General features: G+C 41.7%; 2 protein-coding genes across 2 annotated transcripts in view; both read left to right on the forward strand.

Annotated features, from left to right (window-relative positions):
- The first annotated feature begins 325 nt into the window (after positions 1 to 325).
- On the forward strand, positions 326 to 18770 carry mindy3 (MINDY lysine 48 deubiquitinase 3). The gene is made up of 16 exons (XM_034127356.1): positions 326 to 437; positions 924 to 1233; positions 1581 to 1660; positions 1833 to 1893; positions 1988 to 2176; positions 2362 to 2413; positions 3130 to 3244; positions 3490 to 3563; positions 3693 to 3772; positions 3995 to 4065; positions 4821 to 4901; positions 12099 to 12171; positions 14142 to 14214; positions 16109 to 16196; positions 17036 to 17107; positions 17854 to 18770. The coding sequence occupies exons 2-16, from the start codon at positions 1140 to 1142 to the stop codon at positions 18001 to 18003; spliced, it is 1353 nt and encodes a 450-aa protein (XP_033983247.1). The 5' UTR covers positions 326 to 437; positions 924 to 1139; the 3' UTR covers positions 18004 to 18770.
- A 2591-nt stretch (positions 18771 to 21361) lies between these two features.
- itga8 (integrin, alpha 8) overlaps positions 21362 to 26918 on the forward strand; it is a 39161-nt gene continuing 33604 nt past the window's right edge. Inside the window, exons 1-4 of the mRNA XM_034127355.1 lie at positions 21362 to 21770; positions 22093 to 22223; positions 24991 to 25091; positions 25797 to 25917. Coding sequence (XP_033983246.1) covers positions 21589 to 21770; positions 22093 to 22223; positions 24991 to 25091; positions 25797 to 25917 — 535 coding nt within the window. The 5' untranslated portion in view covers positions 21362 to 21588. The remainder of the gene's footprint in view (positions 21771 to 22092; positions 22224 to 24990; positions 25092 to 25796; positions 25918 to 26918) is intronic.

Here is a 26918-nt window from a genome sequence, read left to right on the forward strand (position 1 = left end):
AAGGACAAGCTAAACGGTTCTACAATAACGTTTTTTTTACTATGAAATACATGACAGTGACACGTTTTTTGCAACATTGCGTTTTAAACCTGTGCTTTAAAACTGAAAAAGCCTATAAAAAAACCACAACTTAAAATGTCTTAAAGAACGGATAATTTAAGGCGGGCATTAAATGAATAAACCGACTTCCTGTTGGTAGGCGGGTGCTTGATATGATCGAGACGTCTGTAGCCCAATGAGGTGACGCGTTGAGGCTGAACCCCACAACGCATCTGGAACTTTCTGGATTTCAACCAATGGGCAGTCACGTCAAATGAACGCACAGCTTTTTTACACTTCTGTTGTAAATAAACGAATGACAGAGAGGCTACTGATAGTTAAATTGCTACCAAAATATATAACCAATACGGAATCGCATTACTCGACTGTGTGCCAAGGTAATACGCTTGAACGTTATCTAACTAATGGCACTCAGTATGCTTTCATAAAGCAACGATCGGGATGGTGTAGTGGGAGAGGCAATTGAATGACAAAGCAATGAAAGAGTAGCTGCTAGTAGTAAAGCTAATGCTAACTGCTGACATTACCATGTGAACTCAGCTCTCAAAAAATCTGCTTTTATTTTACAACAGCTTTCAAGGTAACAACACCGCAATAGAAAATGATTACGATTATCCTTCTTCTGTTGGTACTTTTAGTACTAACCATCCGTTGTAACGAACGTTATTTCACGTTTACCCAACGGTTAGCTTTATCGCTGATTTATAAAACGAGCGAGTAATGTTATATAGTATTACACTGATGTGTTGTATACGCCCCATTGTTGACTTAGCTATGCAATAAAGTCCACCCGTGTTTAATAATGTGGTCTCTTTTGTATAAACTGTACCCTTAGCACATCTCTCTGTTTCTTTACTTTGCAGGCTGTTGCGGCTAAGTTGATGTCATTCCTACCCACCAGTTTGCTCCAACTGACTGGTGTCGGACTGTGTCGTGTAACACAGGCAGCTTGTGGCCAATGCCACAGGCTCTACCTTCTGAGAGAAGCGGGATATCAACTTTTAAAAGAGTTCCCAAGCTAGCCTTAACAGACCTATCGTGTACCCTCGTGGCTGTTGGACTGAAGAGGGACAATTGTCATGTCGGAGTTAAATCAAGAGGTGGTGGATTTGGTTTGGGGCAGACCCTCCAGTGGAGGAGTTTCTGCATCCATATTCCGCAGATGGACCCAAGGTATGATGCTTTATCTAAGTATTATGATATAAATTAAAGCGTTTTTGCAGAAAAGAATGAGAATATATTCCACCCATGTTAGGCAGAGAGCCAAGTGTCTCCAGATTTGTATTCTATCCCAAGTTTACCACAGGCAATTTATTCTGTTCAATCCTCCTCTATAGCTGATGGCCAACTAAGCAGCTACTTATCCTGTTGTTGTGTTTGAGTTCAGCAGGAATTTGCTCTATGGCCTCCAATGTGAACATGCTAACACCTGTGGCTTTATGCACGGTGTCTTAAGAAATGCCTCACCTGTTATCACTGTCAACATGTTTAAGGTTCACTTGCCTGTGTTTTTATGACAGGATTTGTTTTTTGTGAGAATGAGCAAACAGCACTGGAGCAGTTTGAAGGAGGGCCGTGTGCTGTCCTTGCACCTGTCCAGGTAAGTTCAACATCCTAGAGGTTCAAGGTTCATTTATTGTCATTTTACAACACAGGGTTGCCCAACAAAAGTCTGTTTGGCTGGACCATGTGTTTAAATAAAACTTGGCATGTAACATATTGCACCATTTGAATATTGCAAATGTGTAGACCAAGTTTGTTTTTCTTTACAGGCCTTCCTCTTCAAGAACATTCTTTTCAACAGAGAAAGTTCAAACTGGAGACGGATGACAGGTAGAGAGAACATTCCAAAGCATTGTTTTTCTGTTGTTTTAGGTAGCTGTATGGCTTGGTTAAACCATGCATATTGTATGTTTGTGTCTGTTAGAAGAGGAGCAAAAAACAGTACTGTGTTCCACGCTGAGTGAAATCCTGGAGTCGGCCTGCTCCAGCCCCTCCACAGGGTTCTGCCTGGTGACCTGGGCCAAGGGACAAAGCCCACATAGCAGCTCACAGTCGCAAACACAGGAGGTGCCAGCTCCGGAGAGCAGCCAGCCTCCACAGGAACAGCAACCCAGTGAGGCCTACATCTGTCATATTTAGAATAAAAGTGCACAGACCTGTTACACTTGTTTTCCTAATCCTGCTTTACCAATAATGATACAAACTATAGAAGACTAAACTAGATTAACTATTTTACAGTATGTCGTTTTTTCTGTGCCATGCTCTGATTCTACTATGTGTGTGTTTTCTTGTGCCAAGCTGCTTTGGCTGCTGAAGACCTTGGCTTTGAGCGATTTCACAGTGTTGTCCAGTAAGTAAAACTTAATATTCTCACCACAGCACAACACCTTGCATCTTTATACTCATGACCCTCTTCCTCGAGGCAGATAATCTTGTCATTAAATACTGCTGTGGGCTTCTGGCGGGATTAAGACCTTACAAATCCTTGTTACATTTGCCAATATTCAGTACTGGGATAGAGAACTACATATTTGTTAGAAGATACAAATATAGTCGTTTGATTAATTTAGTCTGCAAGACTTGGCTCTCACATTGAATTAGCTATTTCACTCTGCTCACAAATTGCTGACCAAGCACTTTCATAGATTGCCTAATAAAAAAAAAATCGACTACCTTTTTACACGCATTCTGTCCGTCACAAACTAAGTGTATGCAAGGCTGCTATTGCCAGAGGAATATTGGAATTTCATCACACAGCCTGCTGGCAGCTGAGACCCCAGTCAGCAGAAAGCAGTGCTGACTCACAAGGAAGAAGTGCATGCTAACTAAGACAGACAACTCCACTAGCAGGCTTTCCAGGGTGGAGCGAAGGAGGGTAGTGGCTCCAAAAAGACAAGAACCCATTTTTCTTTCCACTTGGATGTGTTTAGTTGATTTCTTCCACATTGTGAAAGTTATCAATATGAAACTATAATTAATACACCAGTTATATCGATCCTTGAACCTAACAAATCTGTCTTTTTGAGCGTTTCATAAATCATTTTTATGCGTGTGCCCTTCCTTCAGTAAGCGGACTGTGATGTCAGTCTCTGGTCTCAGAGAGGAAGTGTTGTCTCTCTGCCACACCTGGAGGGGGTGCTGTGGAGTCTTGCTTTTCCTCTACTCAGTCATCCTCACTAAGGTAAAAATAAGAAATAGCAACATAGAGCGAGGATATAAATATAAAATACTGATTGGCAATACTGAGATTGGTGATGTTGCCTCTACTGGCATATTTATTAAGTGGTTATTCAAATAAGACGCGTACAAATATTGTTTGTTTTCTTAATTCTTAATAAGCTTTTAATCATGGTGTTATATAATTTGTAGTATTTTTCTCTGTGTTCATCAATGTTTAAGTTAAATGCAGACTTCTTTTCTGTGCAGGGCATAGAGAATATAAGAAATGAGATCCAGGACACAATGGAGCCTCTGATAGACCCTGTGCATGGCCATGGCAGGTAAAAAAAACACCTCTCTTAGGTTGACGACTGACAGCCCTTCTTTATTTTGTGGTAAAGGTTACAGGATGTACAGTATTATGTTTTCTCTGAAAGTGCTGATGTCTCCTTTCTTATCTATCTTTTCAGCCAGAGCCTGGTGAATCTCCTTGTAACTGGCCATGCTGTCTCTAATGTTTGGGATGGAGACAGGGAGTGCTCCGGCATGAGTAAGACTCGCACAAAGTTACAGACACGCCACATTCACACAACAGATGCATGCACAAATACCACACACAGAATTCAGATTAGTTTGCCCCAGATTTTAACCATATCCACCAGAGGGCAATCATTCTTACATCAATGAACAAAAGGCAACAATTAAATGCCAGTTTGATGTAATTAAACTAATTCTCTTTTTGTTGCCGTTTATTTTCTCCCTGTGCTGGTAGAACTGCATGGTATTCATAAACAGGCATCAGTTGGCTTCCTCACACTTATGGAATCACTACGCTACTGCAAGGTAAAGACGCATACATGACCCAAATGTGCAAAAGTATATACATATTGTCCAAAGGTTTATGACTAATAGAAATGTGTGTATATGCTAAGAGAGTACTAAGAATACAAATAAAGGTTTGGTACTTGTGGCTCACTGAGATGCAGGACAATGTGTGAACACAGACCACAGGGAGAGCTACCGTGTGAAAATATGTGCTTGGACCAAACAGACTAACTGTCTCCTCTCTCTTTTGGCTTGATAAAAACATGTCATCGGACAAACTTAAGATATCTTCTTCTATCAGGAATCTTAGATATGTATTTATCATTGCCAAAATGAACAAATCCAAATAAAGCTAAGACATGAACTCTTAAAATAGACAGCAATCGGCCAATATAAATTTAAAAGCAAGTTGATGTTGCCAAAGAGAGCTGGTAAGAGTGATTTTAGACCAACTCATATTAAATAAGGAGAGGTCTGTTTATATTCAACTTTGTATATATTTGGTTTATTGTTTTTGTATGGAAATCAAGCTGCATATAAAGAAGAGCCAGCAGCTAATCAGATACATTCCAGCTGAAAATTAGTCGAACGTAACATAGATGAAATGGATTTCATAACAGGAGAAGTCAGTATTCATATACAGTGTAATGAACACAGAGGGGGGAAGGAAGTCATTTATTAACATCATGAAAATGTGTATGTAAGTTATACTAAACAATTGACTGAAAATAGACATTCATTTGTAACGCTTTCCTTTTATGTGCGTGTTTCAGGTTGGAGCATTCCTGAAGTCTCCAAAGTTCCCTATTTGGATCCTTGGCAGTGAAACTCACCTCTCTGTGTTTTTTACCAAGGCAAGTTCAATACAGTCATCCATAAGCAGCAACACATATTTCACGCACACAGACACAGTGTGTAACACAGGCCAGTTTCCTAAGCAGGTTTGAAAAACCAAAATATGGAATGTGCTTAACAGATTTAATATAGTGCAGGTCGGATATCAATGTGGGGAAAAAAGGAGGGAGCAAGGGAGGGGAGGGAAAAATGAGCGCTGGAGATAGTCATATATGGCCAGTGCTGTTTCTTGGCTTTTCACCTATCTAGCATTAAGGGGGGGGGAAAGATCAGTTTCCAAAATAAACTTTACAAGTGCAGACACACACTTCATCTTTATGCCCTTTCTTCGTCACTCTCACGCACATGAAAACAAAAAGTTTATGATTGTCAACCATCTGTGATCAACTACTAAACAATGTTTTGTTCATATTATATGACCATGATGCACCCTGCTGAGTTTGGACTCCATTAACAATGTACTTCTGTCTACCTTCACTGTCAGGTTCATTTCAACTATATGGATCACACATGTTACTTTCCTGGAAGTTGTTCATAAGAACATGTTTGTTTTTGTCCCAGGAAATAAGGAGCTAAAAAAAGCCAAACATCTAGGCTCATGTTTTAGAACAACTGATGATCTTTTCCCCATAATGTTTTTCATTTAGTTAATGTCTCTACTTTTATACGTAACCACATTCACAGCAATTAGCACGCATATGTTGGTTAATTCCCTTGCCCGGTGTTAGTAGTTGGTAATCTTACAGTTGTTTACAAGTCAGTAGCACTTTACAAAATCTTATCCCTGCTTATATTACATTATAATGACAAGTAACACTAACAAGGGCTTGAGTCTAAGTGACTGCTCTTTACAAGTTGTTGCATTCTGGCTGGTGTATGACAAATTCTGTGCTGCAGAATGCACCCTTTATCAATCAGAAAGTACTACATCAGAGCAGGTAGATTTTGGGGGAAAGGAAAAACAGTTCAGGAAACTCTGAAACATGTGGTCAAAGTGCAGGAAAATTATCCAGACTTCCTAAAAGGGTTCTTGGAAAAAGGACTACAAGATCCTTTTCCTTCCAACTCAGATATTCACCATGTCACAAGGTGTATATAATACTGATTGAGGTCAACCCTGCTGTTGTAACTAAGAGAAACTTTGAATCATCAGATTCCTGTGTGTGTTTGGGCGTGTACACTCACCCAGTTTGACATGCATGTTTATCATCTCTATCAGTGAACATGCAACATGATACATTGCTGAGGCCTATGAAGTAAAGCTGGCAGGTTTGGTTGTAGCAAATCGATTCTTCCTGCTGTTGTGAAAATGGCACCGGAGAGGAAGAAAAATCCCAGGCAATCATCTCCATCATAAAGCCACACCCTTCGTAGACCATTGATTAAAAGCTCTGTAACATACATCTAGCTCAGGTCTGCTAGGCGAGTGGATCATATGTTTGGTCAGTGATGAGCCAAAGTCGTCATGCATGCGCTGATAACTTACCGATTTCTACAACTCCTCCGGCACTGGTGACATGTTCACATTATACACACATACAATCTGACTCATACACACACATTCCAGAGCACCGGGAACATAATCCTGTGTGTGTTCAGGTAGGGAATGTGATTCCTGAGTTCCCATCTGGATCCATTTGTCCCACTGGAGACTGGGAGCACACTTGAACACACATGCATGCATATGGACTGACGTACATGGCTGACGCTACACTGTGCCTCTATAACTTTGAGTCAAGCTGAAGCAGACATGGAGCAATGCTGGCAGAGCGCACTCACTTTGACCCCGTCCTCCTCGAATTGGGAATCAATGTTGGGGGCTCATTTGAAGCTGTGATTTCCCAGGCTCGGTGATACAAAAATACACGTTACCTGGTTATGTAGCTTTTAGCTGCTATTTAGAACCATCCCAACAAAAGCAGAAAACCTGATCCCTGCCTCTGATGTGTCAGCGGCTCTTTCTGTCTGCCATTGGGGACGGGTGTGCATTCCCCCGAGTCGCTGTCGGTGTGTGACTGCGGCTTTCAGAGCATCAGCCTAATGGCATTAGTGTTTTTTATCTAATCTACCTACACAAAAGCCATTCTACCATCTCTACCCACAACAGCCCCCACACTCTGGTGTGTGTGTGTGTGTGTGTGTGTGTGTGGGGGGGGGGGAAAAAGAGGCCAAGTGTGTATAATGGCATGTAATGGGATCTGTTTTTGGAAAAGAGTTGAGATGCCTGCAGAAGGAGGGACGGGGAAAGAGACAGATGGAGAGCGAAGAAGGATGGGTGATGGATGAGACAAAACATGCGAGATGTGTCCTTCCTTCCACATCTTTTAAGCAACTATCCACTCCAGTGTACAGCAGGTGGTTCGCCAAAGTAAAGAATTCCATCGGGTATCTCAGCCAACCTCTTCAGATTATCGGTCCCTTATGGGAAGGAAATAGGAAGAAAGGAAGTAGAAAGGAAGGATGCACTTTAAAGAGTGGTGCAGTGGTCATTTGGGAAAGTGTGGGGTGGGGGGGGTGATCCCCCTGTGACTCTTCTCATCACTCTTTCCTCTCCCATGCTGAGTGATGAGGTTCACAGACTGTGTATCTGCCTCTCAAGGGAGTAAAATGTGTGTGTGTGTGTGTATGTGTACAGTAGTCGTGTTCTGGGTCAGTTATTTACTAGGAGAGAGAGCAGCCGCTGTGGCGCTTCGTGTCCCTTAAGACTCCTGTCTGCAAGGACATGTATGTGAGGTTACTTCAGTCAGGCTTTATTGGCAAAGCAAAACCACAGTAAAATAACAGTATTGCCAATATATCGTTGACAATCATATATGATAATAGTAGTAATATTTGTGTGATAAAATGTCACTTGTGGTTTATTAACTTCCTTTCCACTGGCCATCTAGTTCCAATGGAGTTTACTCGTGTCAAAGCAAGTAATTTTGAGTTTAGTATATTATATCAAATCATTGTTATGTGGTAAGAGGTAAAAAAAAAAAGCATTGTCAAAAACAAGCTCCAATTGTGATATATCATGGGCAAATCACACACAAAGTTATTACACTTTAAACCATGTAATGCATTGCATTAAACCAAGTCTAAGTATCTCTCAAACAAAGTCAAACTTCTAGTCCCAAATATTATTCGTTTTACATTTGGAAATGTAACATGATATGATCATTTCTGCACAATGTGACGCCAGTAATCTTATATACATTAATAGGAAGAAAAGTGTGTTCTTTCCATTTCTTATAATCAGAGGGTGCGGGCCACACAAACAGAACATCACAAAGCGGTGTACATTAACAGTCATTAATAATCTCTGACAGGTCAGACCATGGGACATTGTATCGGGATGAAAAGCTGTCTGTGTCTGTGTGTGCTGCATTATTCTTCCTTTCCCCCTGTGTGTCATTTCCTGTTATAGGACCCATCATTACGCTCTGTAACTATCCTCTGGTGTCACCTCTCTTTCATGGTGAGACACAGCCTTTCTCATTCACGACAGCTCCATAAATCACTACTTTGTCCTGTCTGTCACACCTGAAACACTTGCTTCAGGGGATATTTCAGACACTCCTTATGGAGCAGGAGAAATAGGTTTTCCATTGTCTCCTGTACTTCTTATCACATGGGACAGAGGTTAGTTAAGGTGAAAAAAAGACTTGCATGTACTCTACATAACGAGCCATCACACAGACCCCCTCCTCAGCCTGTCATGTAGTGGGGCTGTCGCTGCCTGCTAGGAACAAGGCAGGAGACACTGTCCGAGACCTCTGCTTTGTTGTCCTGAAACCGATCCTCCAGACGCACTCTATGGCCACTCGGAGCCTCTCAGCACACACAATGGGCTCTTTGGCTGGACCGGAGGGAAAGAACGAGTAACCCTAGTAAAGTTCCATGCCTACCTGTCCTTCCTGAAGTACCTACCTGCACGAAGAGATAAAGGACAAAGGGGGGGAAGGAAGAAAGAATGGAAGCAAAAGTCAAGAGTTGGAAGGAAGGATATACTCCAAAAGTGGAGTAGCTACTTAGTGCAGCTTGTAAGAAGGGATACAAATAGGGCAAGAGAACGAACAAGAGAGGCAAAAGGCCTGATTGGTTTGAGATGTCAACTTAAGAGAACCACAAAGTCTGGGGACAAGAGGCAACAGCGCATGGGAAAGAGGTAGCAAACCAAGATTAATGTAAAACAACACAAACACTGTATATTGACTACAATACAGTGCAGAGTTCATATTTTGCTACAGACAAGTCTGGATGTGACTGGAGTCTTAACTCATAAAGTTAACTAAAAAGTGGACTTGCAATCGAAAAGCCTTTTTCTTGTCAGTTGAAATTGCTAGATCTTCGAGATCACATGTTAGGTATCAAAAATGTTTTCTTGTTTTGCTCAGAGGAAATGTTCGGCGTTTCTTTTTGTATTACATCCATTGTGTGGTGCGTTCGTGTGCGTTACTTTGTTCCTACATAAGGTAGCTTATCTTTGCTCTGTAAGGAGGTCAAGGCTTTGGGTGAAAAAGTCTGACTGTAGTTTGGAATGTGCCCCTTGATATCATAAGGCACACTTATGGATTTGCACTGATGCCAGGTCCTGATTGACTTTGTCGTTGTACTGCATCTCTGCATCAGTATGAATGTTTTTGCGCAGAGAGAACAGGATGCCGGCTTGTATTAGACTATAAACAAACAATTCTCGGCAGGGGACGGGCCTAATTATTGCGGATTCTCTCTCTTTCTCAGACACACACACACACACACTGCAACACAGTTGGGTCGAGAGAAGAGAAACACTGAGATACAAAAACATGCACTTACACACACACACACACCTTCCCTGTGGAGTGTGTTAGCTCCATGACATGTTTTCCAACTCAGCAGCATCTTCCTCAGGCCTCTAATAAAACGCAGATCAAAGGCAGCCAGGCAGACCTGTCATCACACACACAATTATGTAATTTTTCTGCTCCCATTGTGCTTGTATGTGCATGATCTTATTCACACGCGAGTCATTATCTTTTTCTATGTGTTCATTAGCCTCATATTGGCGTGTATAGGTTGGAAAGTAATAGTATGTTTTGTGTTGTTTTGCTTGTTCATGACCACTTGTGACTATTTGTCTTCCGGTAAAGTGTGGAAATCTCTGTTATTACCAGGCGATTTACACAGAATGTGTCCATCTTCTCTTGAAGATAATAAACTGTGTGAAGTGAGCGTTAGGTCACGAGGCACATTGGACTAATAGCAGCCTGATTGTATACGACAGCTTAAGATCGATTTGGTTTCTCATGACTTTAGAAAGGGGAACACTTCTTCTTAGTTTAGGTATACTGTTAATACATAATAATGGCATTGTATTTAGTTCTTATTAAAACAGGTCATGTTTCAAGACACACACGTCACTGTTGATCCTACATTTAATATGTGTGTCTTCAGACTGCAGTTGGACACTAAGCTACTTTTTTTGGAGCACTTTATTCCTCCCGAGACACCAAAATGACCCTTGTCCAGCCCCTGCAAGTGAAACATGGACACATGTAGCTAATGACAAATGTACCGTCAGATTTATGGAGCCTGTAATGTTAACACACCAAGACGCTGCTGTACTCAGTGTGACAGAACCGTGTGTGAGCGCGTGTTCGCCGGCCCGGGCCTGTTTTTCTTTGCATCTGAAGAGCCGGCAGCTGGGAGTCATCTCTTTCTCCATGTGTCCAGCTGAACCCCTCTCTCTCTCTTCCCCCCCCCCCCCCCCCCCCCCTTCTCTTTCCCTGAGTAAGCCCTGAACACGGTAATAAGTGGACCGTGAAACCCTAGCAGTCTGCATGGATCTGAGGCTCAGGCTTTAATAAAAGGCCAGCTAAAGGAGATGAGCAGGGTTCATTTGCTCTCTCAAAACATTGTGTGTTTGTTCAGCGCTTTGTTGTCATAAATAACCTCCCTCTCTCACTCATAAGAACGAACAGTGAGAACCCCCTGACTCTCGCCTACACACTTTGCGTGAGTGTGTGCGTGTATGAAGTCTCTCATTTCATCCTCTCTTGGAGACACATCCCTTCTATCTTCTCTGAGATTCTTAAACTTTAGTCAATGTTTATATCATGCAATATATTTTCCAGGGACTATGACACCTTTGCAGTCCTTATCATAGTTTCCTGGCCGTTTAGATAACAAAACTGATTGTTTATCCAGCAGTTGAAGTTACTGCAAGCGCTTGACAAGATCTGTCTGTTAGTTTAAAGATATCAGATTGTTCTTAAGGATATAAAACAAGAGAGGGCATGACATGACTTATATCTACATGAGATCTGTCACAGGAATGCAAAATGGCAACACTCAAGTGCACTGATTCAGGCTGTGTCACACTGCTTCCCTAACCTCTCTTCAGTAGATGTCTTTGCTTTCTTTTATTGATTAAATGAGTCTTACAATTAGGGATGACAGATGCCCGCCTTTGGAGAGTTTCTACTCTGGCAGTCAAAGACAAACAGATGCAGACGTTGGATAAATGTGAGCTATGGGGATTTTCTATGCTTCTAGAATGATCTGACAAGTACTTTGTTTGAATCATGCTGGGGTCCTTGGTGTAAAGAAAACAAGGAATGGTTCATTTAATCAGCATCTACATTGTATCCCAGTCTTAGGGGCCGTCACCCTCTGCCTGCACTGCTCTCTGTAAACTCCACCTACAAACAAATAAACCCTGTAGAGCTTGTCTTAAATCGCTGGCTGTATGTGAAAGACTTGATTTCCCGATTGTGTGTTTTGAGTGAAAACAAGCCGTCCAACGTTATCAGCAGATCCGTTAATAACCCGATGCGTTCCGGTTTGCACTGGCCCCTTAGGTCTCACACACACACACACACACACACACACACACACACACATGTACGTACAATGCATATAAGCTGCATCAGACACTGCCGAAATAGTCGTGCTGTTTGTTGATTATAGTAAACTGTAGTGTGTTGTGCATTAGTGCTGATAAACCTTGACAAAAGATGCAGTTTTAGGAATGGATTCTAAAGTGTCAGCACTGATGAAACCACCGTCTCCCTGAATATGATCTAATTCCTCCTCCCTGCTATATTCCCCCTGATGTCTTACTTTAGTCACAGATCTCTGTGTGGTTACTTTTTAGGTGCACAATTGTGCTCGCCTCATAGTCCTCCTTTCTAACAAGACCTTCCCATCTTTTTGTTTCACCTTCTTTATAGGAGATGTCCCTGGTGGGTCCAGAGTCTCCATCAGAACAAGCAAGGAGGGTCTTCCATTCATTCGACCCTGAAGGTAATGAACGACAAGTCTTTGTAATGTTCTCTGCACACCTTTTTATAGACCATTTGTTTTCTCATTAGTACACCAGCTATGAGAACATCCTTGTTCACAGATGTACTTTAATCATTCCAAACTTTAATTCTAACACGGCTTCACACGCCCAATCTGAGCAATCAATATCCTGGCCCTGTTGTCTTTCTCTTCCCTTTCTTCGCGGTCAAGCAGATGCAAACATAACCTCCAGTGTGCCCCTCGCCTCTTCTGTCTTGTTTCTTGTCTCCAATATGTTTCTCCTCCAGGCGTAACGAGGGTCTGTTTCTCTGCTCTCATCTCCACTGTTGTTGTTTAGGTTGGTGAGATCAGCTCCTCTCTTACAGCTGAGTCAACCGTCCCGCTTCTTCCCTCTCCTTCTCGTTTTCCTAAACCTCTTTTCTTGTCACTTCCAGGGTACTGGGGTAAAAGGCAAGTGGAAGGGAACAATAGAGAGCTATGAAGAGGCATGAAAAGACTGTCATGTTAGATGAACTAAGAGTTGCAAGTCTGCAGCGTTCACTTATGCAGCCTCAACATCCGACTGTGGGATGTTTGTCTGTGTTCATGAGTACTTGGAGACAAGAGAGAGCATTTCAATGAAACATTTAGCTCTAACAGCTGTAGTGAAATGTTTTATTTTTCTGCTAACGAGACAGAAGAAAGCAGGGAGATGCAGACATGTTGCATATGCATGTTAACGTCACACACTTCACCGCTTTCCATGTTGTTTAGCGGAGTACCGGGCTAAATCCCAGTTGTAACACATACCATCATATGTGTGTGTTTTTGTTGTGAAATGAAGTGTGCTGTTCTCTGTCGCCATAAACAACATTATTTACTATCAGGCTCATAGGAACAACATGCTGATTTGTAGACATCTGTTGTGTGGTGCAATGCGATGTGAGATAAATCCCACCCGCTGGAAGGCATCTTGCTTTTTCCAGCATTTTCTTCACAAAATATATAAAACAAACTGGCCGTCACCTTTCTTCTATTTTCATTATTCCTCTTTTCCTGTTGAATAGAGATACGCTTTCCCACATTCTCACAATCACTTCCACCATCATGTGCCATATGGTCTTTTTCTCACGCACACTTGCAAAAACATACACAAACACATGCATGAGCTGCAGTAGGTGCATCCATGAACATACATAGACACACATGCAGTGGAGATGCATTGTACATGACACACATATCCACACACAGCATTGTATACACACATGCCGTGGTAAGCAGCAAAGTTGAGTGCTGTGTAAAAGGCCCATAAATCTGTCTGTGTCACATGTAGACTCAGCACAGCTCCCTGTGTTGTGGAAAAGGGGCGCCAGACGCATTCACACACACTGACTCACCACACACACACACACACTGAGCAAGCCACTGTCTCAAGATGCTCCTTAATGTATGGTTTGTCATTGTACCTGTGCACTATTTGCTCTCTGTCACACTGTCAATTGTCACTGAGAGAATAACATCTGTATTTGAAAGATTGAGTTGCAGAGCGCTCGTCAGTTAATCTACTTCACCGCATACTAAGGGTTGATGCATGTATCTAAACAACCGGCCACACAGGCTCGCAGGCTGGTGTTTAAATGAGACAAATCTGTAAATGCTCACACACACACACACACACACACACACACACACACACACACAGTCTTAAAGGCAAAAAACACATGTTAATGTTTAAAGCTTCTCCTCTCAGGTAAAGCAATCATCACTGCCCTGGAATGTAGGTCAGAGAGAAAGGACAAGGTGCGAGTGATTTTTCTCCTTTTTTTTCTTCTTTTAGTTGTGTTGGATGAGTTTATTCCCCAGGGCCAGTGATGTAAATAGTGCTCGTGCCATATGTGTAGGTGAAGGCTTCCCCTGAAGTCTGTATTTTATGTTCTGTGCGAGTCAGGCGGTGCATCAGTCTCTCTCTCTCTCTCTCTCTCTCTCTCCAGATAATGGCTTCATCCCAGATTCTCTGCTGGAGGACGTGATGAAAGCCCTTGACCTTGTCTCAGAACCCGAGTAGTAAGTGTTCACATATTCAAGGCCTTGTGTTTGTGTGTATTTCAGGGTGTGTGTGTGTGTGTGTGGCACCTGTAGAGCTTCTTAAGTTCTAATTTCGAAGTCACGGCCAGGCCAGGTCAGCAGCCTGTGCTCATGTTTCACTACCAGGCTACATTAAAGTGAGAGCAGAGAAAGACCACTATAAAAGCTTTGGAGAAAAGAAAGAACCAAAGCAAGTCCGAAACGGAGGCTTAGAGGGAGATCATTAACAGCAGGAAGAAAGACTAAGAGGGAGGAAATGCTTTAATGTGCCACTTCAAACAGGAGCACGTTCTCATTTGAGGAACAGTCGGTCCAAACGCTGCAGCCGTGGGTCTCGGCAAAGTAACTGGACCACTGATTCGCTCTGCAGACCCCCAGATGGGCGATACATCACAACAAAACACAGCAAACTGCAGGGAGACTCCCAGTGCAAACAGGCCGGGCTCATTCCTTACCGCACAACGAGAGAGTTATTGCAGGGATTCCACCATGTGAAAAAAGTAGCATCTTAAGTGCTTGGGGGGGAAATGATTCATAGGACTATCTTTCAGTGCTAAATGTATGGCTTTCATCACTCGCTGACGATTTGGGCAAACTGTTTTCAGATTGCATGCAACTTAGTATTCCTACATATCCCATGACCAATGTCTATCAGCTGCTATCATCTGTGGTAAACCAACTCTGTTAACACTGACTGTTCTCAGGATGAAGCACCAATGAATTATAGGCTACAGATAGTTATTCATACTCAAACTTTAAAACAATCAATTCTTATTTCCTATAGGTTTTTTATATGCAAGTCATATTTAATATATGATGTAAATCCACTAGAAATCTTTATGCTCATTTCCAAAGCGCCTAATAATGAATCAAACAATATCCTACTTCATTTGAAACCAAATCATAGAATCTAAAATGGGAAATAATAAAATGAATGACTTCAGTGTGAGAAGCATACAAATAAGTGTACTTAAGCCGCCTTGGGTGACATAACCGTGTCCTCAAAGTCACTCTCCCATTTACTGTTTATAGAGCGAATCCATATCCAATGCGACTTTTCAAATGACGTATTATTTATGTCTTCATTTACTACCTAAAAAAGACAATGCACAGTTACAATGTATTCCGTAAAAACATCAACTGACTGCGTTACGCCTCATGAGGATAGGTAGGACACGTACTATTACTATGGAATGATCAAAGCAGGGATTCTGCGTGCACCGTCATCTAATGTCAAGTCCATGGTTAAATGAAGTCATATACTGTCATGTAGTGGATACGGTGCAAACCCAACACAAACAATGAATTCCCATGATCCCCATCACCACAGATTCTTTTGTTATAAAAACAAGAGCGCTATTGATCCCTGAGGAGATGTTCTTTATTCTTCCCTTTCCTTCATAGGAAGCAGAAGGTTCACTATAGAGTAGCGCAGATGCTTTTAGGGATTCGCAGTGATGCTTAATGACGCATCAGCTGTCTACTCGGTATGCTGTCCTGCTGCACATTATTGCATTCAATAAGTGAAGAAAACCATGATTGCCTTCCCTCTGTGTTTTGGTTTAAACCCTGTTCTCCCCTCGCTGCCTTAAAAGGGAAATCTGACCAGATTTTTTTTTATCACTGTGGAATAATAATAACACTGATCTAACGCGTAGGAATGTCTGGAAAGAGGTATATTTAGTTGTACTACCATCATAAAAGCATGCGTTGCGCACCAAAACAAACTGAGTGATGGGGTGATCATAAATTTGACTGGGTTTTGATACACAACACATTTTATCTTTTTAGCGCTGATCATATGGCTTCTTTAAATTACCCTCTTTCACATTTGATTTACTTTCTTTTCTATCCATCTGTGTTTCCATCTCAGTGTCAGTCTGGTGAAGAGTAAGCTGGATCCAGAGAGTTTGGGCGTAATTCTTCTGGGCCCGTTCCTGTTGGAATTCTTCCCTGATCAGGTATTTGTGTATGCAGAGGTGAAATTATAGCTCAAAGATACACACACAAAGGCTGATGAATACCTAACACCAGTCGTACCATCCATATCACAGTTAAACACATGGACAAAGAGTCGTCCACACACATACTGGTGACACTAATGTCTTTTTCCCAAGCATATGTGGAGTGCTGTTTTAGCAAATCAAAGGTTTTTTATGCCCAAAACATTCCTGTGGTGTGAAATGTTATGTGTCCAGCATCATATGACATTACTTCCCGAGAAGCTTAGAAAGAGCGGTAAGGCGCCTTTATGAGGCAGAACAAGAATGAAGACAAGAGAGGGAGAGATAGAGGGGAAACTGTGTTAAAGTGATCAGGGCTTTGGGGACTCACCAGAGGAACGGCCCAGAGCCGCAAAGAAATTATACTACCATTAGCCAACTGGACACACACACACTCAGACACACGTGGGATTGGGGTGAGGGTTAGGGTTTCATATAGACATATAAACACAAGAAGCTGGACACGCTCTCAGACAACACACCCTATTAGCATTCTGCACCTTAAAGCCAAACTCATTGGAAGTGTTTTGGCTCAATGTCATTGTTCCGAGGTATTTCTAGTGTTGAATGTTTTCTGGTAATTTGAGATAGGGCTTTGCTCCAGTACACACGTTTCAATTGACCACGTGGGATTTAACATTAGGCTTTGGTTGCAGGCAGATATGTGTCGGTTTGACTTTTCAGTTCAGAAATGTTCTGCCTCTCTGCTTCTCTACCTCCGTCTGTGAGTAGAGTTTGCCCAGACACTCTCTAACAACATTGCATGTTTTTCACTCTGCTCCTCATCTCTGTTTCAGGACTCAGGAATCCCAGACTCATTTTCCATCTACCACTACAACGGACTCAAACAGTCCAACCACAACGAGAGGGTAATACACTATTTCATGTTTAAGGTTTCTCATTGCAACTGATTGCGGTACCTTTTCATACTCTTTCTCTTTGTGCTGTTCTTCTTTTCCTGTCATCATTCATACACACAAAGTTAGAGGCGGCAGGCCACTCCAAAATAAACAGTAGCTATTACAAGCATAATAGCCTGTCCATCCATCCCCAAACCCTGGCTTAGCCTCCTACTTCTACAACACTGAGGCCACTGTCAGCGGCAAATGTTCAAACGCAGGTCTATTAAGCAGGCTTAGTTTGATGGATGATTGTCAGTGGATGTTGTTGGTGGCTGTGCAGAAACCTGGTACTCAGGAATATCACTTTCTTCATATGTCAACTTTGTCTGGTCTGTAACACAGATATTTTCCATACTGCTACCTGAAATGCAAGAATGGCATCACATGTTTGCCCACACAAAAACACACGCCTACACACACATATGCACATGGCAGCAAGGCGCCTATAAGGTCGTGATGGCAATTCCATTCCCATAGCTCCAGATGGGAATAACAGACCTGCAGTCTGCAGCTGGTGTGTTTGTGTGTGTACGAGCGTCTGTTGTATGCTTGCATCGGTCCTTTGCATCTCACCCCTGACCCCCACCCCAGAGGAAGAAGAGATTAATAGAGTTGAAACCTGTCAAATATGGCAGGAAGTGTTCAAATGTGTGTGTTTAGTTAACTCTGCGTTAACTGTGTATTGACCTGTTTGTTTGTGTGTGTGTTCTCAGGTGGAGTATGTGGAAGGGACGGCCTTGGTGCTGGGTTTTGAGGACCCCATGGTCCGGACAGACGACACCCCCGTGAAGCGTTGCCTTCAGACCCGGTGGCCCTACATCGAGCTGCTGTGGTCCACCGACCGCTCCCCGTCACTGAACTAGCACCGACACCTCTGTGTGTGTGTCTGAGTCTGTGGATGAACCTCTGCTGCTCCACACACACAACGCCGGCTTACCATATGCATGCTGACCCTGTAAGGTCAGCAGGACTGACACACACACAGATATACAACACAAAGGAATGAGAATAAAAAGAGGCCGATACAAAAACGTTTGTGGACTAAACACACATGCCTGAGATCCATTCTCACTCCCACATTCCACAAAGATCCCACCTTTACAGTTCATGTTATTGTCTGTTCACCATGGCTTGTAATTGACACACAGGATGTCGAGATGTAATTATTTAAAAGGAAGAAAAAATTGACTTTTTATTTTTGCAGCTCTGTTCTTTGCCAACACCTCTGCTACAGCTAACCGAAACTGTTTAGGGAGACAACTGGTTTGGTTTAAGGACTCGAGTGTATCTCTAGGAATTAAACCCCAGTACAGCCAGTTGACTGAAACTCGACTGTTAATCCAGCTATAGGACTGTTCGAGGGAAAACCTACCAAAGCCTTTCACATACAAGAACACGCACACACACACACACACACAGTCACACTCACTGATAAGCGTTTACAGCGTTAAGGGACGCAGAGAACTGGAGATTTGTACAGAAGGTTTTGTCAGTATTGTCACCAAGGAGAAGGTTTAGGCTCGGTGTGTGTGTGTTTGTGCTTTGTGCAACACACTACGATGTTGGCCAAGTGTTCATGTATTTATTATCACACTTAAAGGTTCTGGAATAAACACTTTTTTTGTTCAAATGCTCTGTGCTGGGATACCTTTATTAGCATATGTCCTCTGTGTCTTTTCCTCATAAATATCCTGATCCTGACACCCAACCACCTCAGGTTTCAGGGTGTCTGGTCTGTCTGGATCCCCTTAACGCTAAATCAAACACCAACTTGTTTTTTGTTCTCCCAAGGGTCTTTAAATGAGTAATTCACTAAATCTCCAAGACATTGATGGTGACTTAAGGTCATATATCACCCTCAAAATGACCATTCCTATATCAATTTCTCACCCGGTGTCAACATAAATTCTTGTTGAAAATGTTGTTTATCAATCAGCACACAACTCAGTATAATTGACGTCTTATTTATCCAGTCGTCTGCTCACTAGTTGCCAAACATAGCTGCATCCAAATGTATGTTTTGACATTTGCTTTTGTTAAACACAACCCCTATTTTCTTAATAATCAAGACATTTCTTAATTTCTTCCTTCTTTGTTCACCGTAGAGGCATGCGAAAAAATAGCTGTCTTTAAGAATGAATGGTACTGTAACGGTGTGAGGGACTTTTATACAAAAGGACATTCGGGGAAATTAAGCATGACTTTAAGTAGCTCTTAAGACACAAAAAGTCTACATATTTCTGTTTGCTTGTCATTAAGATTCCCCAGAGAACATAAATGAAATATAAGCGGCTTGTTACTACCCTTGTGTGTGTGTATAAGTATCCACTCAAGACAAGCGGCAAGTTTTAGGAGAAATAGCACTTTATCCCATTTAAGTACTTGGTTGGCTCCGGAGTTTTTAACTAAATGTTTATGCATTTGTGTGTGTATCTGCAGATATCCTGGCTCCAGAATGCATCTGTGCACTGTAGTGTGTTAATGTTGGCTGGGTGTGTGTCTAATGGATTTGTCTAATGCAGAATGTGGGCCTAATCTGTCACAATTGTCTGCCTAACAGTCGCATTAGGAGTTTGTAAAGAGAGACGTTGGCAGAGTGTGTAGAATATAAAGCACTATCATGTTGGTGCCATAATCAATCCAGAATGAACCTGCAGGAAATCCGTGATCGCAGCACTTTGGCAGACAGACGGGACTTAACCTGAACAGTGTGTGAGTGAGTGTGTGTATTCCTGGAAATGAGATATCTGTGAAGAACTTATTGGATGTAAGACATTGGAGAAAATGATGACAGTCCATGCACATGCTGAAACTGAGCTGCATTTAATGTGAGTTACTTGGCATCCTAACACATGAGGCAGAGGATCTGCTGCCTCCTCACTCCATCATATTCACCATCTTCTACTTATTCATCTTTGTGTGCTCTGGTTTTTCTCGCTTTTCTCCATAGATTTACGCAGATGAGGAAGAACAGACCCTCTTTTTCTCCTTTCTCTCTCTCCCAGACACACACACACATGTTCACTTCACTGTTGCACAATAAGGATGTGACAACCAAGTTTGTACAAATGAAATGAAACCATGAAAACGGAAACTAGGGATTGACAAATGGATGAATTGATGAATGGATGTGTGTTGTAGGAGCAGAGCAGGTAGAGGGATGTGAGAAACTTCTCCATCTGGCAGGTCAAAGTTTGGGTTCTCCTCATTCACTCTTTACCTCACCTTCTCACCTGGTTCTTATCAACTCTCCTGACAGAAAACACACTGTGCTGCTCCACTGCACTTTACTACACTGAGACTGGCAGTGGAGTTTAATTCAGCACTAATCATATGTGCCTGTAAAGCTTAGTTTAATTAAAACAAACTCCCCACAATGATAAACAGCAGCTTGAGAGTTTGGCTCAAAGTGTGTGGGACATTCTCCTATTTTTCTCTGCCCTGCACACGATTAGATCGATCTTTTTGATAAGACATTTTTGTATAGTCTGGTCTCGCCCGTCACCTCTTCAAACTGTTTTTCATTGCACGATATTATTTTCAGCACAAGAGAAGTATGTTTCCTCGGAGGTTTAGTTAGTGGGAATATCGCCTGGTGTTGAGTGAAACGATAAGCGGGCCAAAACTGCATAAACTTACACAGCTCAAGAGATTTCTGCTGTAAATCGACATATTAATTAAACCTACCGACACAACTACATCAGATTATGCCAAACTGAAGAAATGCATCACTGTTTGTGTTTTAAGAGATAAGATAAGATAAAATGGACCTTTATTAATCCCCGTGGGGAAATGCAGTTGTACAAAGCAGCAACAGGGTAAACGTGAAAAAACAGGATAGCAAAGATTCACACAGATCAATAAAATAAAAAATAAAATCAAGAAAAAAATTAAAATAATAATGATAATAATAATCAAAGTACAAATAACTGGTATGGTTTAACAAAGTGGTGTAAGGTAATATATGAAGTACAACTCTTTGCATGTTTGTGCTTTCTGTGTATAATTCTGCACTCATTTGACATGGTGACTGTTAATCTCATTTAATCTTATTTATTGTTTCTGTGTGAAACTCACAATTCGCTGCAGAAAATCTGTCTCTGCCATAAAAGGAGCGGTGACGCGCCCGTCCCGTTGCGCGCTCAGATGTGGTCTGAGTGTGTGTGTGAGTGTGTGTCTGTGTGTGTGTAGGGGGTAAAGTTTTAAGCAGAGGGCGGGGGCGCGGCTGTGTGTAGTCTTGAGACTCTGGGCAGACCTGGTGGTTTCAGGGTGTCAGGAGGCATTTTTGGGGGAGAGCAGTGACAGCAAGTTGGCGCGCTTAAACTAGGACAAACCTCACCTGCACGGAGGAAACCATCTCTGTCTCTCGCTCTTTCTCCCTCTCTTCTGCTTTCTCCCTGTTCCCTCTCATTTTTCTGGAATAGTGCGCTCCTTGGTGTTCTTCGGGGATGGAGCGTGTCTGGGACTGTGTTTCCTGCGCTGGGATGTTTGTTCTCGGGCTGCTGTCGGTGCTAAATGGAGTTGGGAGTTTTAACCTTTACGCAGAGCATCCTTCGGTTTACAAGGGACCCGATGGAAGTTATTTTGGCTATTCTGTGGACTTCTACCAAGCTTCCTCCGACAGCAACACGTGAGTTTCAGGACTTAGGTTGTCCCATCAGGGTCCTGATTACACAATACCTCCACTTCTAATATAACCTGCAAAAACCTCTGCTCAAAAGAATAGAATTTCAATTATGTGAGGTGAAAACTTTAACTTAGATGAAAAATCAATGCTGCTTTATTCTCTGAAGTAGGACAGGCTAAGCAATGGTTCAAATGTCCACCACACAGAGCAAAACAGAAGTATACAAACAGAAATGGATGAAATTGTGCTTTTTGTATACAAGTTTGCATATATAAACTTTCCTGCATGTCTTGCATGTACCTTGGGTTTCCTTTTTTTTCAACAGGATCAGTGTGTTGGTTGGGGCTCCCAAGGCAAACACCTCTCAGCCTGGTATTGTGGAGGCTGGGGCCGTCTACTACTGCCCCTGGCCTGGACATCCAGACAGCTGCAGACAGATACCTTTTGATGGTTCCAGTAAGTAACTTGAAAGCTCTTTACATTTTTTCATGTCACGGATCAAAATAAATTCATGACAGACCTCCTGCAGGCCCCTCTGGATATAATCATGGTCTGTAAACTCCTGTTGTACAGGGGTTGTCTTGTAGGGCATGGAAAGGAATAACTTTTTTAGTGAACAAAAAGGAAATGTACCATGTGTTCATGTCTCTGAGGTCTGAGGGGATCCTTTTAAAGCCAGGCCCCATTTGTTCCTACATTTGGAACCATTGGCTTTATGAACCTGTGTTTCTGGTATGTGTGTGTATGAGTTTGCACATTTGCTGTTGCATGAATAAGAGAGATAAGACATGTGGGTCTCATCAGCTTCATCTAACAGAAAAAGGTGGCTGGCGGGTTTACTGGTACAAACTTACATCATGTTGATTATGGTTTTCAATATATTATCATCAAGGTTAACTGTGTAATCAGCCTATGTTTGTGCTTCTGATGTCTCTGATGCACGCTTTTCCATCGAGTAGTGAGTGTGTGCGCACAAGGTAGAGAGAGAGAACAAGGGAGAAAGCGAGAAAGAAGAGGGGGGGTAAACTGTACACACATGGGAATTTAGTTCCCCTTCAGAGGAAAGGGGGATTGGGTGAGGTCTGTTTTTTATTAGATTTAAAAAAAAGAATCCCTGTCTCCTTTCCCCAACCCTCTCTCGGTCTCCATCCATCTATCTCCCTCTCTCTTAGTCTTTCAGTCTCTTTCCGTATTAAACTTCTATCATCTTTGTGAGGACCACAATAAGAGAGATGGAAGAGAAACAGACTTTTTGTTGCACATGTAACCTTGGATCTACAAGAATTTAAGATGCAAAGCATACTCTGTAAACAGAACTCGGATAAAGTTGGAAGCATATCAAGAGCATTATATTGTAACAGAGTTGACAGTATCAGAAGGTCAAGTCTTAGTTTAGAGCTGTTGGCTTTGGGTGGAGCTGCAGCAGAGATACTGGCATGAGGACATCACAAGAAAACTGTTATATCCACCGCTATTAAACATCTATGAATACGATTGGATGATAGCTAGTGCTTCCCATTCAGCTGATGTATCAATGAGCTTCTGAAGCATAAATGAAGCAGCTGATAGCCGATCAGCTGAGGACCTTATTGTTCATCCTGAACTAAAGCAAGGCTCCATGCAGATGAGGGTAGACCTCAGTGAGGACTATTTTCTTGGCTCTCCTTAAAGTTAATTATGTGTTATTTTCACCGAAGGGCTTAGTTTGAGTGTTAAGGGTTTGGAGACAAATGTCAGGTTTGGGGGCTATAAGAATAAACATAAAGGGAACCAATGTGAGCGTTGTCATGTGCATGTGTATTCACTAGAGTAGGTTGGTGATTGATGACAGTGGCCACGGTGGATGTTTCTAAAGTTACAGCAGACCTTTTATTGCAGGTATAAACCAGACAAGGAGACACATATACCCTCAGAAGATATCAGCACAAGTGGTGAACATATGTGTGCACTGTATATCCATACATCAGCCTCACATGTGCCTGAGTATGTGTATGAACCTGTGTGTGTGTGTGTGCATGTGTGTGTGTGGCTTCAGTGACGTTATGCAGATGTGTCAAGTCATGCCAGTGTAGTGGGGGGGGGGGGGTTGAGAAAGAGCTTGATATGGTGATAGTGATTGCATGTCCATGATTAAAGTATAAACAAACCTGGTGTTTTGTTACTTCTTGCTGATCCATTGCTATTAAATCAGCTTAAAAAAGAAATAGATACATGCATTAATCATATCATTATTTAGAGAAATAAACCCAACTGTTTTTACAATTTCTTCATAGAAACTCGAAGCAATCTTGCTCTTTTCTCATATATCTACTTCTCATTCAGACACAAATCGGAGAGCTTCACATTAAAGTCAGTCTTGTCTAATACATTATTTCTCATTCACTAACTTTACCCACAATTTCCAAATAGTGAGAAAATAACTTCCTTCCAGCATTGAGTCTGGTTCTTTAACCTGTAGATTGAAGTTATGATGATAATGATGGGCTTTCTTATTCAATATAGTCCCGATTCTTCTTACAAATAAAAAAAACACACACACTGGAAGTAGGAAATGTCTACTTTTTATTATGTAAATGATTAATGTGGGCAAGAAACCTATTCAGAAATAGACTGATTGTGAGTAAACGTTTTTATTAACCTCCACTGTACACCTGCCTCTATGCAATATGCTTGTATGTGTGTGTGTGTATTTGCGTATTGAAGTGTGTGTGTATGTGCCAAGGGAAGATGTTTAATGTGGAGGGGTCTGCACGGCTCTAAAGAGACCCAGCTGGTCTTTAATAACGCTGGAAAATATCTACAACAGAGAAAAGACACACATGCACTCACACCCATACTGACACTTTATTGTTAGTCGGCTGGGAAATGCTTGTGTGTGTGTCTGAGTATATGTGTGTGTGTAGCAACCAGTTAGAGAGTAAGTGTTGTTACTTTTTATAGGAAAAGCTTTGACTGAAAAATAAAAGCCCCCAGCATCCTGACAAATGTCTGTTTCTCGGGGGGCAAATGGTGTTTTGATGTTTGTTATAGGCCTGTTTAACTGTGGCTGTTTGTTCTTGCTTATCAAGGACAAATGCTTTCCACTTACTCGGGCAGAGCTTCAGGCCTGTATCCACATTACCACAGTCAATATCAGCTTTTACTGGCGTCATTATGAAATGTCTCTTTCATTCTCTTCTTTATGTCTTTTCCACTTCGCCTTGGTCTCCGTCTCTCTTTCCAGATAACAGAATGATAAAGGTAAACGGCACCAGGGAGCCTGTGGAGTTCAAGTCTCACCAGTGGTTTGGAGCCTCTATCAGGACACACAAAGGGAAAGTGGTGGTGAGTGAACATGGCATCATCTGATATCAGATATAATGCACCTGTATCATACATGCATGGAAATGACAATTTACAGACACATTTTGGGGCTTTTCTAAGTCAGTATTTCTTTAAACAGCAGCAGAGGTGGGAAGTAGTGGAATACAAATACTATCAGTACTTTACTCAACTACTTATTTTTCTGACGACTTTTTACTTTTACTTCTTACATTTGTAACACAAATACCTGTACTTTCTACTTCTTACATTTGTAACACAAATACCTGTACTTTCTACTTCTTACATTTTCAAAACAGGTTCGTTACTTTAGTTTTAATCTGTGTTTGGTGGCTTGATCATTATTATTTAGAGTCATTTCGTGCCTATTGATTTGAACACGATCCATGTATCCATCATTTTCTGGTCTTCTGGGACCAATGAGAACTTTGTCATTTTCATCAAAAATCGTTAGCTAACAGTGACATTATTGTTCTATTAATATAAAGGGAGGTCAGGTACTTTTTAAAACAGATGGTAGTTATGGGTACTTTTTACTTAAGTACATTTCGAAGCCCATACTTCTTTACTTTTACTTGAGTAAAGAAGTTTAGTCAGTACTTCTACTTTTACCAGAGTATTTTTAAACACGAGTATCTGCACTTCTACTTGAGTAAAGGATGTGTTTACTTTTGCCATCTCTGAAAAGCAGTGTTATTTGTTGTGCAGGCATGTGCTCCTCTCTACCACTGGCGGACACTGATGAGCGGGGAGCAGGAACCAGTGGGAACCTGCTATATTGCCGTCCAGAACTTCAGCGCCTACGCAGAGTACTCACCCTGCAGGACCAGTGAGTCACTCTTCAGCCCCCTCTCAAACTGTCTCCATCGCCCTTTTCCTTTCCAATTTCCCTTCCTTTTGTTTTTCTGCTTCTCTCTCTGCTGTCATTGTGACCACAAATTAACCATAGCATTCAGAATACAGGGATTTAACAGACGTTGTCCTTACATGCCGTGTCTTGCATCTGAGTTTTAGTCATAATATTGCATAAAGTTTAAAAGCAGTGAAACCAATTTTTATGTCAGCCTATAAAACACAATATCTAGGCCTCAAGTTTAAAGGGGGAGTTACCCGAAACCTTTCTCACTTACTCTGGTGGGATCTAGCAATGGAGATAGTTTATTTGTTCAGGTTTTGTTGAATATGTCTCTTAGATTCATTCCTCCAAACTACTATAATTAACATTCATTATATTGTGTTTATAGCATTGAAATGTATATTGAAACAATTAATTCCTGTAAAATCGGCCTGTTACTTAAGGTAATCCACTGGCTTCACTGTAAACAGTTGTGCTTGACACTAATATCTACTGAAGAAATACTCCATATGTACTGTTAATAGCATGTTTTAAAGGTGGGGTATGTAATTTATTTCAGAAACACTTTTTGTTATATCCCATGGAATGCTCTTAACATCCCGATAGCAATGAATATATTAAATGCTTTGACAATAAATACATTTAAAAAATGTCATCTGTGGAAGCCGTGGGGCTTTAAAAAGCACGACCAATCATCTGAGCCGGCCCGGCTAAAATAACTGGATGGCCTACCTGCCTGTCAGCCTTCCATCTCGTGCACAAACTTATCTCGTGCCCTCATTGGTCATGTGCGCGTTCGTGTGTGTTGGAGGAGGGGCTCTGTAAGGAAGTCTGAAGGAAGAGGCAGATTTTTTTCCGGTTATGTACTTTCAAATTCTAGCGCACTCGAGCTGGTTTCTCCAAAATGACATACCCCACCTTTAAAGACAAAACTCTGTGACTCATAGTGTATTTGCCAAATATCTCTTAGAAAC

The sequence above is a fragment of the Trematomus bernacchii genome, unplaced genomic scaffold (genome assembly GCF_902827165.1).
Source record: "Trematomus bernacchii unplaced genomic scaffold, fTreBer1.1, whole genome shotgun sequence".
Classification (NCBI taxonomy): Eukaryota; Metazoa; Chordata; class Actinopteri; order Perciformes; family Nototheniidae; genus Trematomus; species Trematomus bernacchii.

Excerpts from the sequence above, each read along its gene's own strand:
- mindy3 (XM_034127356.1), top strand. The coding sequence starts at position 1,140 with ATGTCGGAGTTAAATCAAGAGGTGGTGGATTTGGTTTGGGGCAGACCC. Across the intron at positions 3,564-3,692 it reads CCTGTGCATGGCCATGGCAG|CCAGAGCCTGGTGAATCTCC; the intron begins GTAAAAAAAACA and ends CTATCTTTTCAG. Across the intron at positions 3,773-3,994 it reads CAGGGAGTGCTCCGGCATGA|AACTGCATGGTATTCATAAA; the intron begins GTAAGACTCGCA and ends CTGTGCTGGTAG.